At 57.7% G+C, this 16,470-nt stretch overlaps 1 protein-coding gene across 1 annotated transcript in view; it reads left to right on the top strand.

Moving 5' to 3' along the window:
• Positions 1-8,253, top strand: part of LOC137893043 (E1A-binding protein p400-like) — an 8,931-nt gene extending 678 nt beyond the window's left edge. Inside the window, exons 2-29 of the mRNA XM_068738473.1 lie at positions 32-184; positions 268-338; positions 417-706; positions 794-996; positions 1,105-1,274; positions 1,372-1,568; positions 1,676-1,787; positions 1,857-2,177; positions 2,259-2,333; positions 2,413-2,547; positions 2,629-2,673; positions 3,863-4,016; positions 4,130-4,365; positions 4,447-4,620; positions 4,818-4,954; positions 5,027-5,083; positions 5,158-5,236; positions 5,307-5,471; positions 5,543-5,588; positions 5,664-5,779; positions 5,862-6,060; positions 6,137-6,261; positions 6,342-6,566; positions 6,694-6,868; positions 6,946-7,079; positions 7,162-7,311; positions 7,388-7,465; positions 7,545-8,253. Coding sequence (XP_068594574.1) covers positions 32-184; positions 268-338; positions 417-706; positions 794-996; positions 1,105-1,274; positions 1,372-1,568; positions 1,676-1,787; positions 1,857-2,177; positions 2,259-2,333; positions 2,413-2,547; positions 2,629-2,673; positions 3,863-4,016; positions 4,130-4,365; positions 4,447-4,620; positions 4,818-4,954; positions 5,027-5,083; positions 5,158-5,236; positions 5,307-5,471; positions 5,543-5,588; positions 5,664-5,779; positions 5,862-6,060; positions 6,137-6,261; positions 6,342-6,566; positions 6,694-6,868; positions 6,946-7,079; positions 7,162-7,311; positions 7,388-7,465; positions 7,545-7,829 — 4,307 coding nt within the window. The 3' untranslated portion in view covers positions 7,830-8,253. The remainder of the gene's footprint in view (positions 1-31; positions 185-267; positions 339-416; positions 707-793; positions 997-1,104; positions 1,275-1,371; positions 1,569-1,675; positions 1,788-1,856; positions 2,178-2,258; positions 2,334-2,412; positions 2,548-2,628; positions 2,674-3,862; positions 4,017-4,129; positions 4,366-4,446; positions 4,621-4,817; positions 4,955-5,026; positions 5,084-5,157; positions 5,237-5,306; positions 5,472-5,542; positions 5,589-5,663; positions 5,780-5,861; positions 6,061-6,136; positions 6,262-6,341; positions 6,567-6,693; positions 6,869-6,945; positions 7,080-7,161; positions 7,312-7,387; positions 7,466-7,544) is intronic.
• Positions 8,254-16,470: the final 8,217 nt, after the last annotated feature.

Raw genomic sequence — 16,470 nt, 5'->3', positions numbered from 1 at the left:
CCTCAAACATCTGTCACTTCGGTGGTTTTAGGCAACATCCTTCAGATCGTGTCGGCTCCGGGGCAGCAGATCATCCGGCCCCAGGGCTCCATGGTCATGCAGACGGCGCCTCCGGCTGTCCCCGCCTCCAACGCCCCGACTCCGCCCGGGGCATCGCATCCTCTCCCGGCAGCGGCGCCACACGGTGACTCCTCCGCGGCGTCGATGTTCTGCTGTAACGACGCGTTTTCCTTCTGAAGCGCTTTACAGTGAATATTTCTCTTTTAGTACCGGGCGCCGCTACAAACGCCACTTCAGCCCCCTCCAAGCTGGCGGCCGCCGCCCACGCCGCCTCCCAGGTCAGTGCAGAGCCTTTTTGTGATTGTAGACCGGGGGAACAGACGAGGCTCCCTCCCTCCCTCCCTCTCCATCTCTAGGAGTCTTCAGAAGAGAAGACCCGCCAGCGGAGGGAGCGTTTGACCCGCCTGTTTGAAGCGAACGAGCGCCGCTGCAGCCGCCGCGTGTTGTTTGGCTCCGACCTGCTTCAGGCGTGCACTCTGAGCTCGGAGCCCGACCACGCCGCCCCGACGGCCGGAGGCTGGACGTGGGGGGGCCGAGAGAGCTGCATCAGGGCCCAGAGAACCTGCGTGGCCACCACCGCCGCGCTGCGGTCCACGCTGCTCTCTGCGGCGGACCGCCTGGACGCCGCCAGTGGGTTGATCAGCAGGTGAGCGCCGCCTCCTACCCTTCATCTGGTTGAAACCGCGGTTAAGCGTCCGGCGTTGCATACTAACACTTCTGTGGCGTCTTCTAGGCTGGCGTGTGTGGTGCCCCCAGCTGTAGCTCCACCTCCTCACCTCTTTGCAGCCAATCCCCCGGTTCCCTACAGCTTGGAGCAGAAGTCGCGCCGCCGCCACCTGCAGGAAGCCTCCGCCCCCCACAGCGCCGACATCCACCGCTCCGTTTCCACGCGGCGCCATCGCTTTGCTGACATGCAGCAGATGCAGACGGACTCAGGTCAGTGACCTTCAGACCATTTCAGGAGAACCCGACGGAGAGTCTGAACTGAGCGTGACGCTCCTAACCCCCCCCCCCCCACACACACACACACACACACACACACAGGTAAACTGGAAGCTCTGGCCGTCCTGCTCCAGAAGCTCGGCTCCGATGGCCGCCGCGTGCTCATCTTCACTCAGATGATGAAGATGCTCGACATCCTGGAGGCCTTTCTGGATCACAGGCGGGTCACCTACGTGCGACTGGATGAGAACTTCACGCCTGATGAGCAACAGGTAAGACAAAAAAGCTTTGCTGCAAAGCCAGGAGACAAAGCGCCGAAGCTGCGAGTCACGCCTGTGCCTCATGCACGCCTCGTGCACACTCCTGCAGGAGCGCATGAGGACGTTTCACCGGAACAAGAAGGTGTTCTGCAGCATCCTGACCAACCGCTGCTGCTCCGCGGTCGGCACCGTGTCCGACGCAGACGCCGTCATCTTCTACGACACGGACCTCGATCCCAGCATGGACGCGCGCGCTCAGGAGTGGTGCGACAGGATGGGCCGCGCCAAGGACATCCACGTCTACAGGTGATGCATGCTGGGAAGGGAAATCCTGAGACGCTACTGCAAGAAGATGAGAGGTTCCAAGTGCCGTGGCGCCGCTTTTAGCTCCTCCCGTGTCGTTCGCTCCCCAGGCTGGAGAGTGGGAACTCCATTGAGGAGAAGCTGCTGAAGAACGGCACCAAGGACCTGATCAGGGAGGTGGCCGCCCAGGGGACCGACTTCACCTTGGCCTTCCTCACACAAGTAAGATGAGTCTCTGGAGCAGGCCTCAGCGTCCGGACCTCGGCCAACGAGCCCACTCTGTTTCTGCAGCGGACCATCCAGGATCTGTTTGAGGTGGAGGCCGGATCGGGAGAGAAGGTGGAGGAGTTCGTGGTGCTGCACCAGGAGCCCTCGGCCTCCGAGGCCATTTCCCACAGGGTGGCCCGACCTTACATCCAGGCTCTCCACAGCATAAACATGGATGCCCAGGAGGAAGAGCAGGAGGAGGAGCAGGAGGAGGAGCGAGCTAGCAAAGAGTCAAAAGAGGAGGATCAGGAGGAATCATGCCAGAAGGAAGCTAGCAAAGAGTCAAAAGAGGAGGATCAGGAGGAATCATGCCAGAAGGAAGAGTTGAACTCAGTCATGGATCAGGTAACTGGCGTTTCTCTCTGGAAACGGTCAAATGACAGAAAGCTGTGACTAAATGTGTGCATTTATTGATCACTCGATCAGCTCACGCCCATCGAACGGTACGCCCTGCATTACCTGGAGTACCTCCACGTCAGTGACGATGAAGCTGCTCTCAAGGTAGCGTGGAGGAAGCATCACGGACCTGTGGCGCAGATTGAACCTTCTGCTCACGGCTTATTTCTGTCGCCTCCTCCAGGAGCGGCTGGAGTCCTCCAAGAGAGGCTGGGAGCTGCACCACCTGGAGAAGCTGGAGGAGGAGGAGCAGGAGGCGCAGCTGATGGAGGGCGATGAAGATCTCTTCACCTACACCAGAGAGGACGCCTACAACATGGTGGGTGGCCGCTGTGATGGCTGCACGTCAAACAGGAAGTGATGTCACGCAGGCGTTGACGTTAATCCTCTGTGTCTGTAGGAGTATGTGTTTGACGCGGAGGACGGCCACACAGAAATCATGCCGGTAAGAACCAGAGAGACCCCGGAGAGACCCCGGAGAGACCCCGGAGAGACCCCAGAGAGACCCCAGAGAGACCCCAGAGAGACCCCAGAGAGACCCCAGAGAGACCCCAGAGAGACCCCAGAGAGACCCCAGAGAGACCCCAGAGAGACCCCAGAGAGACCCCAGAGAGACCCAGAGAGACCCCGGAGAGACCCCAGAGAGACCCCGGAGAGACCCCGGAGAGACCCCGGAGAGACCCCGGAGAGACCCCGGAGAGACCCCAGAGAGACCCCAGAGAGACCCCAGAGAGACCCGGCAGAGAGAAACCAGAGAGACCCCAGAGAGACCCCGGAGAGACCCCGGAGAGACCCCGGAGAGACCCCGGAGAGAACCCAGAGAGAACCCAGAGAGACCCCGGAGAGACCCGGAGAGACCCCGGAGAGACCCCGGAGAGAACCCAGAGAGAACCCAGAGAGACCCCGGAGAGACCCCAGAGAGACCCCGGAGAGACCCCAGAGAGACCCCGGAGAGACCCCGGAGAGACCCCGGAGAGACCCCAGAGAGACCCCAGAGAGACCCCAGAGAGAAACCAGAGAGACCCCAGAGAGACCCCGGAGAGACCCCGGAGAGACCCCGGAGAGACCCCGGAGAGACCCCAGAGAGAAACCAGAGAGACCCCAGAGAGACCCCAGAGAGACCCCAGAGAGACCCCAGAGAGACCCCAGAGAGACCCCGGAGAGAAACCGGAGAGACCCCGGAGAGACCCCGGAGAGACCCCGGAGAGACCCCGGAGAGACCCCAGAGAGAAACCAGAGAGACCCCAGAGAGACCCCAGAGAGACCCCAGAGAGACCCCAGAGAGACCCCGGAGAGACCCCGGAGAGACCCCAGAGAGACCCCAGAGAGACCCCGGAGAGACCCCGGAGAGACCCCAGAGAGAAACCGGAGAGACCCCGGAGAGACCCCGGAGAGACACCGGAGAGACACCGGAGAGACACCGGAGAGACCCCAGAGAGACCCCAGAGAGACCCCAGAGAGAAACCCCGGAGAGACCCCGGAGAGACCCCAGAGAGGATATTTACCAGATATTTTCTAACGTCAGAGATTTGAACCGATGTCCCCCTGATCTGTGGACCGAGTGCCATTTGGTTCTCCCCTGTTCACTTCCTGATCGCGTTTGTCCCGCTCTGTCCCGCTCTGTCCCGCCTTAGGTGTGGACTCCGCCCACGCCGCCGCAGGACGACAACGACATTTACATCGACTCGGTGATGATGCTGATGTACGAGGCCACGCCCATGCCCGAGTCCAAGCTGCCCCCCGTCTACGTCCGCAAGGAGCACAAGAGGCTGAAGATGGACCCGTCAGGTGAGCGGCTGCCACCCGGACCCGGTCATTGATCCCAGCGATCGATCGGGTCACAGAGACGTCCTCCAGGAGGGACGGCGTGTAAGAGGGGCGTCGGGTTTGTGTGTTCGCAGCAGCAGCCAGAAAGAAGAAGAAAGGTCACGGGGAGACCGTCATCCCGCCGCGCTCGCTTTTCGAAAAGGCCAGCATGCTGAAGGTTCGCCGCGAGGGTAAAGACCAGAAGAAGAACTTCTCCCTCAAGCAGCAGGCGCCCTTCGCTAAGCCCCTCCCCTCGCTGGTTAAACCTGCCACGGAGGCCGGGCAGGACAACCCGGAGTGGCTCATCAGCGAGGACTGGGCTCTGCTTCAGGTAGTGGCTCCGCCCACAGCTTCCTTCCAGCCTGAATGTGATCGTGTGAGCGAATGGTGTGTTTCTGGGGGGGCGGGGCAGGCCGTGAAGCAGCTGCTGGAGTTGCCCCTGAACTTGACCATCGTGTCTCCCGCCCACACGCCGAACTGGGACCTGGTGAGCGACGTGGTGAACTCCTGCAGCCGCATCTACCGCTCCCCCAAGCAGTGCCGCAACCGCTACGAGAACGTCATCATCCCCCGGGAGGAGGGCAAGGTAACGGACGCCGCACGTAGGGCTAGGGGGCGCCGCTGCTTTGTCTTCATCTCCGTCTCCAACCTTTCAGCTGGTGTACGAGGCGAACCCCAAGAAAAAGACCAAGAGCATCTACAAGGTGGGCCGACCCGTCTCTCCGTCCGCTCCGTGGTTGACTTCCTGTCCTCACGTCTGTCTGTCTGTCTGTCCCTGTTCAGTCCAAGAACAGCCGTCCTCTGAGGACCTGCCAGATCTACACGCAGGACGACAACGCCATGCACATCCAGCTCTACAACAACCGCTTCGAGTTGATGAAGATCATCGCCGGCAAGAGGAGCCCGCCCATCAAACCGCTGTAAGCGCCGCCGCCGCCGCCCTCTAGGGGGCGGAGGACATCCTGTTCAGTGCGCTCTTTGAACTTTTTCAGACTCGGCATGAATCCGTTCCAGAAGAACCCCAAACACGCCTCGGTGCTGGCAGAAAGGTACGTTTGATGTTCCGACCGGATCACGCCCAGAGACGATCCGCCTAATCTGAGCGCCGCTCTGCCCTCCTCAGTGGGATCAGCTACGACAAGCCCCTCCCTCCCATCCAGGTGGCGTCTCAGCGCGCCGAGCGGATCTCCAAGGAGAAAAAGGTTCTTGTCCGCCGGGTGTCGACGCCTCCTGTGTTTGGGTCGCGCTTCAGCGGTGCCGTGTGTGTTGCAGGCCCTGGCCGAGCAGCAGAAGGCCCAGCAGCAGCAGGCCGCCGCCCCCCAGGTCCAGGCCCCCCCGGGACAGACCCAGGCTCCTGCTGCAGGCCAGAACCAGGCTCAAGGGCCTCCGGCCGCCGCTGTGTCCGGAGCCGCCTCGGTGCCGAACGCCGCCGTCCTGGTGAGACGGGGAACGTCCCCCAGGATGCTTCCGGCCAGCGACTCCTGAACTAAAACCTTTTGTGTTTCCAGGCCGGAGCCATAAAGAACGCCACGGCGGGCGCCGCCATGCAGGCCGGTACGTCCCAGCGGCCGCGGCTCACGTTTCTATCGGCGTTCCGGGACTGAATTTGTTCCTCTTTGTCCTTCCCAGCCACCGTCGGAGGGAATGTTATCGTGAACGCGGTCGCCGGCGTCCCCCCCAGCCCCTTCCAGGCCAATAAACGGCTGGCGTCTCCGGTCGTAGCCGGCAGCCTGTCGGTGAGTCGCGTAGCGCTGTGGCTAACGCTAACGGCGGCGTTAGCGTTAGCTTTAGCTTTTACTCATTCTGTCGTTGTTCTGGTCGGCGCAGCCTGCCGGGGCAGCCGGAGCCCAGGTGGCACACGCCCAACAGAGGGCCGTCACCGCAGCTGCCCCCGCCGAAGTGGTCGCCATAGCTACGGGCCAGGGCGTTCGTGCCGTTGCCCCGGCGACGGGATCTGCAGTCGTTTCCACCACTCTGAGCCCGGTGCAGTCCCAGACTCGCCCGCTGGTCGCTCAGGTGACGCCAGGTAAGGCATCGGGACACGGACGTGCTGCAGGGGGCGCCGTTTGACGGGTCTGACCGAGCCGCTGTCCCGCCTCCAGCCACAGGTATGCAGTTACCACAAGGAAAGCCCCTCACGCCAGCCCACCTGCAGATGCTCCGCCAGCAGCAGCTGCAGCAGCAGCAGGCGGCGTCTCCTCAGGCTAAAGCTGTGGGCAAACCGCAGGTACGCCCACGCCGTCCAATCACACGCCGGCGCCCCTGCGTGGGGAGGGTCACACGGTAACGTGCGTTCTCTGTCCACAGGAGCTGCTCAAGATGAACAAGCACAAGCTGCAGCTGCAGCAGCAACAGCAGCAGGTAGCTGCAGCGGTGGCGGCGGCGGCGGCTCAGGGCCAGCCGGCCGCCGGCGCCGCCCAGCAGACCGCCCAGGCGCCGCAGGCCAACCCGCAGCTGACGGCCGTGGCGGCACCGAGACCCGGAGCCGTGCTGACCGGCACCACCGTGGCCAACCTGCAGGTGGCTCGACTGGTAAGATGGTGGCCGTCGGTTTACACCAGACAGGAAGTACCTGAATCCATGTCAGTGATGTCACCCCAACGATGGGCGGGGCCAAACGCTCCACGCGCGGTTTCATGCTGGTCGCGTTTCTCCTCAGACCCGGGTGCCCACTCAGGGCCAGATTCAGGCCCAGGCGGGGCAGCCGGCCCAGGTGACCCTCACGAAGCCTCCGGTGGTGTCCGTCCCGGCGGTGGTGTCCTCGGCGGGCGTCAACACGCTGCCGGTCACCGTGGCGGGCATCAGCGTGGCCATTGGGCAGCCTCAGAAAGCGGGTGTGTTCTCGTTGGGTTCTCGCTCCAGGACGTGGACGACCCCGTCATTAACCCAAACGGTTCTGTTCGTGGCTCAGGTCCGGTTCTGGCGCCGTCCTTCCCCCAGATGCAGGTCCAGCAGCTGCTGCAGATGAAGAAGCAGCAGCAGGCCGCCGCCGCCGCGCAGCAGAAAGCCACGCAGCCGGCGCAAGGGCTGGCCGTCCAGCAGAAGGTAAACCAATCAGCAGCAGCCGATTCGGTGCTCTGGGATCAGAGATTTAAAGCCGAGCGTGATTCAGATCGGCGCCCAGCAGGTGGCAGTGCAGCCGGCCCAGCAGCAGCAGAAGGTTGCCTACGCCGCCGCCACCCAACTCCAACCGGGAATCAAGACGCAGTTCTTCACCACGTCCATCGGCCAGCCCCCGAAGCCCGCCGGAGCCCCACAGATCCAGGTACGGCGTCCTGCTCGAACAGGGGCGTGGCCTGGTGAACGCCGGTTTGGGTCTTGATGGGAGACCCTCTGTGGACTTTTTCCATCAGGTGGCGAAACTCCCTCAGATCGTGCAGCAGCAGCCGACCGTGGCCGGCATCCAGCAGATGGCGTCCTCTCCCCAGCAGGTATGGGTCCGTCCGGTGGGGGGGGGGGGGCCGTGGCTCCATGAAGGCTAACGGATGAATGTTGACCCGCCGTCTTCAGGTTCAGGCTCAGACGGTGACCTCTGCCCCCACCCAGGTGCAGATGCTACCCGCCGGGACGGCGAGCGCCCAGGTGGTCCAGCAGAAGGTGGTGACCGCCGCCACCTCGCCTCAGATCCAGACTCCTCCCCCCCACAGCCCCGCCCAGCAGCCCGCCGCATCCTCCGCAGCAGAGTCATCGGCGCCGCAACCCGCTCAGCCCCTGCAGAACCCCAAGGGTCAAGCTCGCCAGGGCGGCGTCCGGGCCAAGACTCCCGCCAAGCCCGGTGGGGGCGGGGCCAGCTGAATCTGCTGTCCCGACAGTTCTTTGTTGAAATGATCTCAAATTTACCACCACTTAAAATATCCCCCCCCACGACGAGCCGGAGCCACAAACACACCTCCGGCGTGACGGTGCTAGATCGCTGAGGCTCATGGGTAATTAGGAAACGTCCGTTAGAATCGATGTGTTCATAAATAGGCCTTTTATGTCTGTCTATAAATACTGAATGGAGATTAATGCACGTTCCTTTAGCCATGTTTTTTTTTATTGCAGTAAATACACTGTAAACATGTACTTTAGGATTTTGTGTGTTCTCATTATTATTTTTTTATTGATGTCAAGTTAAAAACTGTAAATATCAATGACAAACATTTGTACTTGTAAAGTAGTTGTGTTTCCATTGGGTTTTTCAGCCTAATTGTAATAAAGTGTTTCTTTTATACACAAATTCATCATTTTTTTTTGTCATTAAATCTGTTGGAAGTTACTTGAAATCTTGTCAATTCTTATAAAACATTTGTGGTTTGTTGCAGCAGAGAAATATCTGAAGACTTAAATGTGTATAATTCTTTAGTCCACACCTTAATGATGTGGATCAGCTCGTCGCTGCCGCGACGGAAACCGCTGTGACGTAATATGTGTGCGACCCGTGTTTACGTTCAGAAACCGCACTTATCTTATCGCTTATTGCTAAACTACGTTTAGGAGCAACTCTGCCTCCCGGTCGGTCCACGCGAACGAGCCTGACGCCATTAATGTTTCATGTTTAGCTAACCGTTAGCTAAACATGAAACATTAATGGCGTTAGCTGCTGACGTGACGAGGGGAGGCGGAGCGTTCTGATTGGATAGGATTTGAGGAACTACGCCGCCGATTTGTTGGATGGACGATTTTGTTTTTGAACGAGGTCGCGTGGATTTAATATTTTTATCTTATCGCGGAGGGAAGAATATTCGGTTTTAAAATAACCGGCTCCGTGTGGACACGCCTCTGTCTCTTCCTCTGTGATGTCATGGCTGAAGAATCCACTTGGTGTCGCTGTAACATCACAGGAAGTTGAACGACCAGCGCGTCAGAAAGAAGTTCCGGGTCAGTTTTAAACATTAATTATATCTGACATTTTTTTAAATTACAAAAACATGGCGCTTCTTGTAAATTAAGGAAGGAACATTTTCAAATCAGAAACAATTTCAACCAGTAAAAACCTGCGGGGGGAAAATACTGAGCCAGAATCTCGCTCTGAAAATATTCTTGTGTAGTTCTTTGGCACAGTGGTCGGCTTGAAGTTAATCAGTCCAGTCAGTGGATCGTTGTTTGATGTAGTGTTTGTCGTACACAATGTGATTGGTTGGTTTGTTTGTTTGTTTGTTTTAAAGGATTCTCGAACATTGTGAGACGGATCGTTTTCATCATCTTGCATCAGAACTTTAAACTATGCAGCGTACACCAATCACAAATGATGATAAACCTGCTAATAAATTTGTAATCTGATTACATCCTCAATTGTAACTGATGGAACACAGAAGAACCTGCCCCTGATAGGCCGACCCTTGTCATGAGACTCCGAGAGTCCCTGTCCCCGGTTATTGTCGGTTTTAGGGACTTGTTTAGAATATTTGTGGAACATCGTGGGGGTTCTGGGTTTGTGGGTGGACCAGGTGTCGTAGTGGATCCGGGTAACAGGGAGAACTGGGGGGGGGGCACACCCTTTTCTCTTTCCAACAAGCCCCCACCTCCTAAACAAACTCACACACATGCTGAAAGATGAACGTCCAACAAATGGAGGCGAGAGGTGAGTGAGGGTGCCGGGCCCCCCCCCCGGGGGCCAGCAATCATGGGGCCCGGTCAGTGGGGGTGGAGCTAAGGAGGGGGCTGCCGCTATCTCACCAGGATATTATTTATTGGCCTACTTTTAATCTCCTGCTCTCCCATTGATCTTGTCCTGATCCGCCCCCACGGCGGGCTCTGCACACTCTGCTCCTCCTCCTCTTCCTCCTCTTCCTCCTCCTCCTCCTCCTCCTCCTCCTCTTCCTCCTCTTTGAGTTGTAATCGGCGGGAAACGTTTCGTTGCTGTCGTTAGCCTCCAGATTATCCACGGCTCCGTGATTAACCGTGTTTTATTAGCGATTGATCGTGAACCTTTCAGCCCCCCCTCATACAAATACTCACATTGGGTTGGACCGGGGCGCGAACACACGTCGTTAATCTGAGTGTTTCTGGTCCAACCGCCTCCATGAGTTCGTCCCCGGGCCGAGGGCGGAGCCGCGGAGACGCACTACCTGTGTATCAGGTTCAAGACACCTGAAGGGCACGCACACGCCGCTAGCATTCATGCTAGGTGCGGCTCTGCCAGCAGAAACGTTGTTTTCCCAACCGTTGGATGGAAATGTTTGAATATTCCGGATTCCCAGAGGACGGATCTTTGGGATTCTGGAGATTTGGTCTCCGGTGGAAATGTCACGTTCATATTGTCCCCTTCTGAGTGGAATAACTTCCAAATCCTGGACGTTCATGGCTCCCAGAGGATGCACCCTGATTCTGTGAGCCAAAGGTGGAATCAGGCCCGTTGGACTGTACATCTGGATCGACACATGATGGACCGGATCGGGTCCGGACCGGGTCGGACCTCAGCAGGATCTCTGTTACTGCCTGCATGGAGGTGACCTTTAACCTACTTCAGCGCCACGCCGCACAAACGGGCGTGTTGACAACGTGCAACGTGAGATCCTGGTGGATTCCTGCCCGCGAGTGGACCGGCTGACCCGGAGGGGGGACCCACGGAGGGGGGGGGGGGTGTTTTCCTGCATGCTTTCATCCCCAGGACCCAAAACGAAGCTCCGTCCCGTATCGCAGCGAGAGGGAGGGAACGCTCTCCGGCCAGGGTGTGAGTTCCTGCTTCATTCTATTCGCCTCTGAGGGGAACCTCCCCCCCAAAAAACCTCTCACACACATTTTGGGGGGCTTTGTTGGGAGAGTGGGGGAGGATGGTGGGGTGAGACCCGGGCTCTGGACAAGATACATAAATCAAACACACACAGACACACAAGCGCTGCTTTGCCACGAGGCGATGGGGTCCCGTCCCCTTCCAGGGGGGCGCCTCCCTCGCCAAAATGGTGGAAGTAAAGAAGGAAGGAAGGGGGGGCAGGGGGTGAGTCATTGCTGTGACCTCTTTGTCCTCAAACTCTTTATTGTTTTAATTTTAAAACGTGGGGTTGCGTGTTTCCACCCAGGTGCTTCCTCTTAGGCTCGGCTAACGCTACTTAGCCTCGTAGCTTCAGTTGTAAAAAAATAATGAAAAGGTGCTAATTAAAGTCGAATCAGCCGAGATGATGTGTTTAAAAGTCTTCGTTTTTCAGAATCAGCAAGTGTGAAAGGTTCTGGGTCGGCTCCAGGTGGGAACCGGGCCCAGGAGGAGAGCAGCTTCCTGGCCCGGGTCAACGGAGCCGCCAGCCAGCAGAGCGGCTCCTCCCAAACCCGGAGCTGGAAACACTGGAGGGAACGGCTAACTCCCCGCGGCGGCGATGGGAAGGCGGGGGACGTTTTAGAGCGAGGGAGTGGGAGAGGGATGGACATAGGTTCAGAACTGACACAGACCCAAAAGACAGCGACGGACACAGGTGCATACAGACGGCAAATGAGACACAGGTGAAAGCAGTCAGGGAGGAACAGGCGACCACGCAGGATGCCGGTCATCAACAATTAGGCAGACAAGGAAGGAAGTAACTTATATTTGAGGCAATGGTCCTTTAACTTAGCAGCAATGCTAACAGACGTGTCGATGGATAGCATTGCTATGATAGCATGCAGGCTAATGTGGAGAAGTAGCATGTGACCGGGCAGAAGCGGCGGCAGCTATCAGGTTTATTTTAACGAGACCCGAGACCCTCCCGGTGGATGTATGAGACGAGACCCGAGACCCTCCCGGTGGAGGTATGAGCCGAGACCCGAGACCCTCCCGGTGGAGGTATGAGCCGAGACTCGAGACCCTCCCGGTGGATGTATGAGACAAGACCCGAGACCCTCCCGGTGGAGGATCCTCCCACGCGGACCGATGGAAAAACATGTGCGAAGCGTTAAGCGGCCCGTGGGACGTCCAGCGCCGGCGGACGCCGCCTCGACGGAGCGTCATTAATTAGCATTCCATCACCAGAGCAGATTAATGGTGGGAGGAGCTGCTGCTGGGTTAAAGGTCACATCCTGTGTGACCTTTAACCCCGCCGCCCCTGAACCTGGAAGGAAACGCAGCAGAATGGCCACCTGGACGGGCACCGATCATTAGCCGGATCAGAACAGGCCCCGGTGGTCGGGATGAGGAAGAGGAAGAGGAAGAGGAAGAGGAAGAGGAAGAGGAGGGAGACGACACTCGGTCCAACGACTGCAGCGTTCGTTTTGGGCGACCTGTTCCTTTAAGAGCTTCTAGTCCGAGTCGACGTTCACACAGGCGGAGGCTGAAGATGATGTCATCATCTCACGCCGGGCTTTTAGCACGCCGCCGTCCCGCCGGCCTCGTGGACAAAGACGTCCTCGGCGTCCTCAGCCTAGAGGACGTCCCGAGGCGGATGGACTCCGGATCAGCGCTGCTGTATCATATTTCTGCAGCCCACCCACGCCCCCCCACATCTGAGCGTCTCCCCGATCGGATGTGACTCACCGGCTCTGGCAGGCGAAGGCTAAATTCCTCGGCTGCTACGCCGACGGTGACCAATCGGCTCTCTCCGCCTCCTTCGCCATCTCCCTCTCTTTTCCCTCTATGTTGGTTTTACACTCTGTGTTAACGGGCCTTTCTGACAGAACACACCTGGAAGGTCGTCGCCTCTGTGCTGGGGGGGGGGGGGGGGGGGGGGCATGCAGAGAAGAGGCTTACGGAGCGGCCGCTATTCCCAGCGGAGCCTGAATCCCTGCATCGACGCTTTCCCGGACGCAGGCGCGGCTCCACGGCCCGTTAATGGACCGTTCTCTCTGCTCGCCGGCCGGGTTGAGAACGTTCTGACCTTGGAGTCAGCAGAGGAAGCTGCTGAGTAGGAGGAGTCTCTCCTCAAGGAGGGAGGGGGGGGGGGGTGGAAAGCCTGCATGTTTACAATCAGTGTCTGTCTGGATGAGCGTAATGACCTCACAGGTCACCGCTGTGCACGCCACCCGCTAAGTACCGTAGTTATTCTGTATATACGATATACTGTAGTTGTTTTGATGAACTCCTCGCTGCCCTCTAGCGGACGCACTGATGTCAGCGGAAAAGCTGCGTAGAAGTCTGCTTCAAACCAAACCCTAACCCCCAACCCTAACCCCCCCAACCCTAACCCCCCCAAACCCTAACCCCCCAACCCTAACCCCCCAACCCTAACCCCCCCAAACCCTAACCCCCCCAACCCTAACCCCCCCAAACCCTAACCCCCCCAACCCTAAGCCCCCCAACCCTAACCCCAAACCCTTCAGTCGATAAACAACAACTAAATACTGTCTGAACATAGAGGACACCCCCCGGCCTCCACAGCTTGTGATCTCATTGGACCTGAAAGCTCGCATTCACACACACACACACACACACACACACACACACACACACACACACTCACACACACACACACACACACTCACACACACACACACACACACACACACACACACACTCACACACACACACACACACACACTCACACACACACACACACACTCACACACACACACACACTCACTCACACACACACACACTCACACACACACACACTCACACACACACACACTCACACACACACACACACACACACACTCACACACACACACACACTCACACACACACACTCACACACACACACACACACACACACACTCTTATCTCGGTGCTGTTATCAGCGAGCTCCGTTGACTTTTCACCTCATTTCTCATGTAAAACTCTTCCAAGGCCCAGTGAAGAACTACTTCCTGCTTAACTCTACCCCCCCCCCCCCCCCGGATCCACCTGTCACCCACCTGAGCCTGTTTGCAGGAACCCTTTGGGATGTTGTTGGATCCGACCCGTGTGGAAATGACCTGTAAAAAAGCACATGTATGTGATGGAGACTTTCTGACTGCTGAACGGCCCCCGGCGCCCCCTCCCTGAAGCAACCCATCCCCCACCCGGCTTCCTCTCCCCCACCGGGCGAGCCCCCTGAACCGGGCCCTGGGGGGGTTGTCGGCGGCCGTTTTCCCTGTCTATGAGATGTTATTGATGAGGCGAGGTAATGGACCCCCCCGCTGTGCTCGCTGGGACACGGAGGATAAATCAGGGGGGGGGGGGGCAACCAGCGATCCATTCGACCTCTCTCCTGACTCAACTGCCATTTCATTCGTTTTATTTATGGGGGCTCTGCACTCTTCTGAACGCCCCCCCCCCCCTTCCCATCCCACTCCTCCCTCACAGAACGCTAGGCAACCAAAATACATCCACGTCAGGAACAAAAAAACAAAAACACTTTTATATCAAACGATTAACGGTTTGACTTTACATTGAAGTGAGCTCATTCAATTGGAACGTTTCTAACTAAATATATTATTGATAAATATTTCTTCTTGCTGAGCCAATCAAAGCGACTCTTCGTCTGAAACGGTGACATTTAATGGACATACGAGGCTGATAAACGGCAGGAAGGGAGAAGATGGGAGTAAAGTGTGTGCTGGCGGTCGACCAGGGGGGGCCAGACTCAGGAAGCTGAACTGGAATTCCAACAATGCAGGGAGAGATTCTGCCTTTTTACTCTGAGCGAGGAGGAGGAGGAGGAGGAGGAGGAGGAGGAGCTGAATCAGTGTCAGCCTTGACTTTGCATTGCAAACTGATTTGTGAATAATCATGATTAGGAAGATAAAAAAATCCTGCCTCCGATATCCAGATGTTCAGTCTGACTGGATTCCAGATAGTCAACGCCATCAACGGCGTTAATGGCGTCTGCCACGAGATCAATAGTCGACCAGCGTCCGGCCTTAGTCCCAAACACGCCTGTCGCTACGTGCTTCAGATTCAAGTCAACTTTTTACCGAATGAAGGCCTCTTTCCTAATTTCACATCTCTGATCCGGCAGCTCTGAAAGGCAGCGCCACCTGGAGGCCGCTTGGATCGGGCTCCGTTAATCTGGCAGGCCGTGTCGCCAGCTCCGACGAGGCCTCTTTCCTGTTGTTGCTCTTTCAGTTCGGGGGGGTGTAATGCGAGTCCTGGGGCCTCCTGTGGGTCCGTCAGAACCCTCCTCTCGGGTTCTTCCTCAGCTGGCCCCCCCTGAGGCCGCCTCTGAATGTATTTGTGTAATCTCAAAAGCTGTCTTTTTGTTTCCCGTATCCCGACGGCATCCGTTAACGTTCCTGATTTCATCATGCTCCCCGTTTCACTTCCATTTCATCAGAAATTCCACGGTCCGTTTCGGGTACAGTGTGTTTTCCATCATCCATTCCTCAACCCCCTCATGCTTCTCCATGGCAACCAGCACCCGTCTGACACACTCGTAGATTCCGACCCCCGAACATGCCCCGGGACGGGACCAGGCAGGGATTACTTTACTGTCCCACCAAGTGAAGAAGCTTCATCTGGTGCTTCGTCTTCGTCAGCTCCCTTTATCTGGGAAATGGGAAACGCTTGTGCTTCATCAGCAAGATGACAAATTGGGCATCTCTGAGATGAACCAGATGATGACCCTAACCCAGGATTACGTAGCGGCGGTGGTTCCAGGAGACGGAGCGGTTCCACGCCGTTTGGAGACAGCGGCTCCGGTGGAGTCGTTAACTCTACAGCAGGGAATGTTGTGATCTCCCAAAAGCCATCCTTCAGCGCTCAGCTTGGACTTCAAGCAGCACAGATGTAGACCCCCCCCCCCCCCCCCCCGACCCGGGAATACAGAGGGTTTGGACAGCATCAATTGCTTTTTGAGGCGTCGCCCAGACGAAAGGACAAACCATCGGCTGCATCCGGATTGTCCCCCACCCAGCAGGACGGGAGAGAAGCCCCCACCCAGCAGGACGGGAGAGAAGCCCCCACCCAGCAGGACGGGAGAGAAGCCCCCTTTCTCCCCCCGCTACACATATTTCAGATCTGGCAGGTTTAATGTTTGCATCTTCCCTTTTCACTCTTTTTGGTCCAATTTATTTCCACCTTTCAATGAAGCTGGATGAGATCTGGATCTGGATCTGGATCTGGATCTGGATCTGATTCTGATTGTGATTCTGATCTCAGCATGCTTTCACTCCCTTTGCAGACAGAAGTTCTGGTTCATCGATCCCTTTCCTCTTGGTAGCTCCTGAGACCGGTATCAAAGGGTTCTTCCGGCTTCTCCTGCAGCACCTGTTCAGGTGTTCCTCGCCGTTCGTGTTTGTTGTTTCGGAGCCTTAATACTACATCGCTGTTTGTTGTGGGCGTGTCAAACGAGTCTTGAGTAAAGAGGAGGGGCGAGTGAGCATGCGGACCAATGGGGGGAGAGGGGCGGTCCATCCCCCGCTATGGGCTCAGCAACAGCGGCTTAACGCTAGTGCTCGACCGCTGCGCGGAGCAGGGACGAGCCCGACGGACCCGGAGACCGCCAGCGGAGCAGATGAGAGCGAAAACCGCTTTTTCATTGGGATTAAAGCCGGGGCGAGTCGCTCCGTCGACGCGGGAAGACGTGTAATAGAAACCGGGGACGGACGGGGCCTACTAAACGGGAACACCGCC

Source organism: Brachionichthys hirsutus, chromosome 4, assembly GCF_040956055.1.
Source record: "Brachionichthys hirsutus isolate HB-005 chromosome 4, CSIRO-AGI_Bhir_v1, whole genome shotgun sequence".
Classification (NCBI taxonomy): Eukaryota; Metazoa; Chordata; class Actinopteri; order Lophiiformes; family Brachionichthyidae; genus Brachionichthys; species Brachionichthys hirsutus.
Note: the sequence above shows the minus strand (reverse complement) of the source record. Positions and strands in the feature narration are given on the sequence as shown.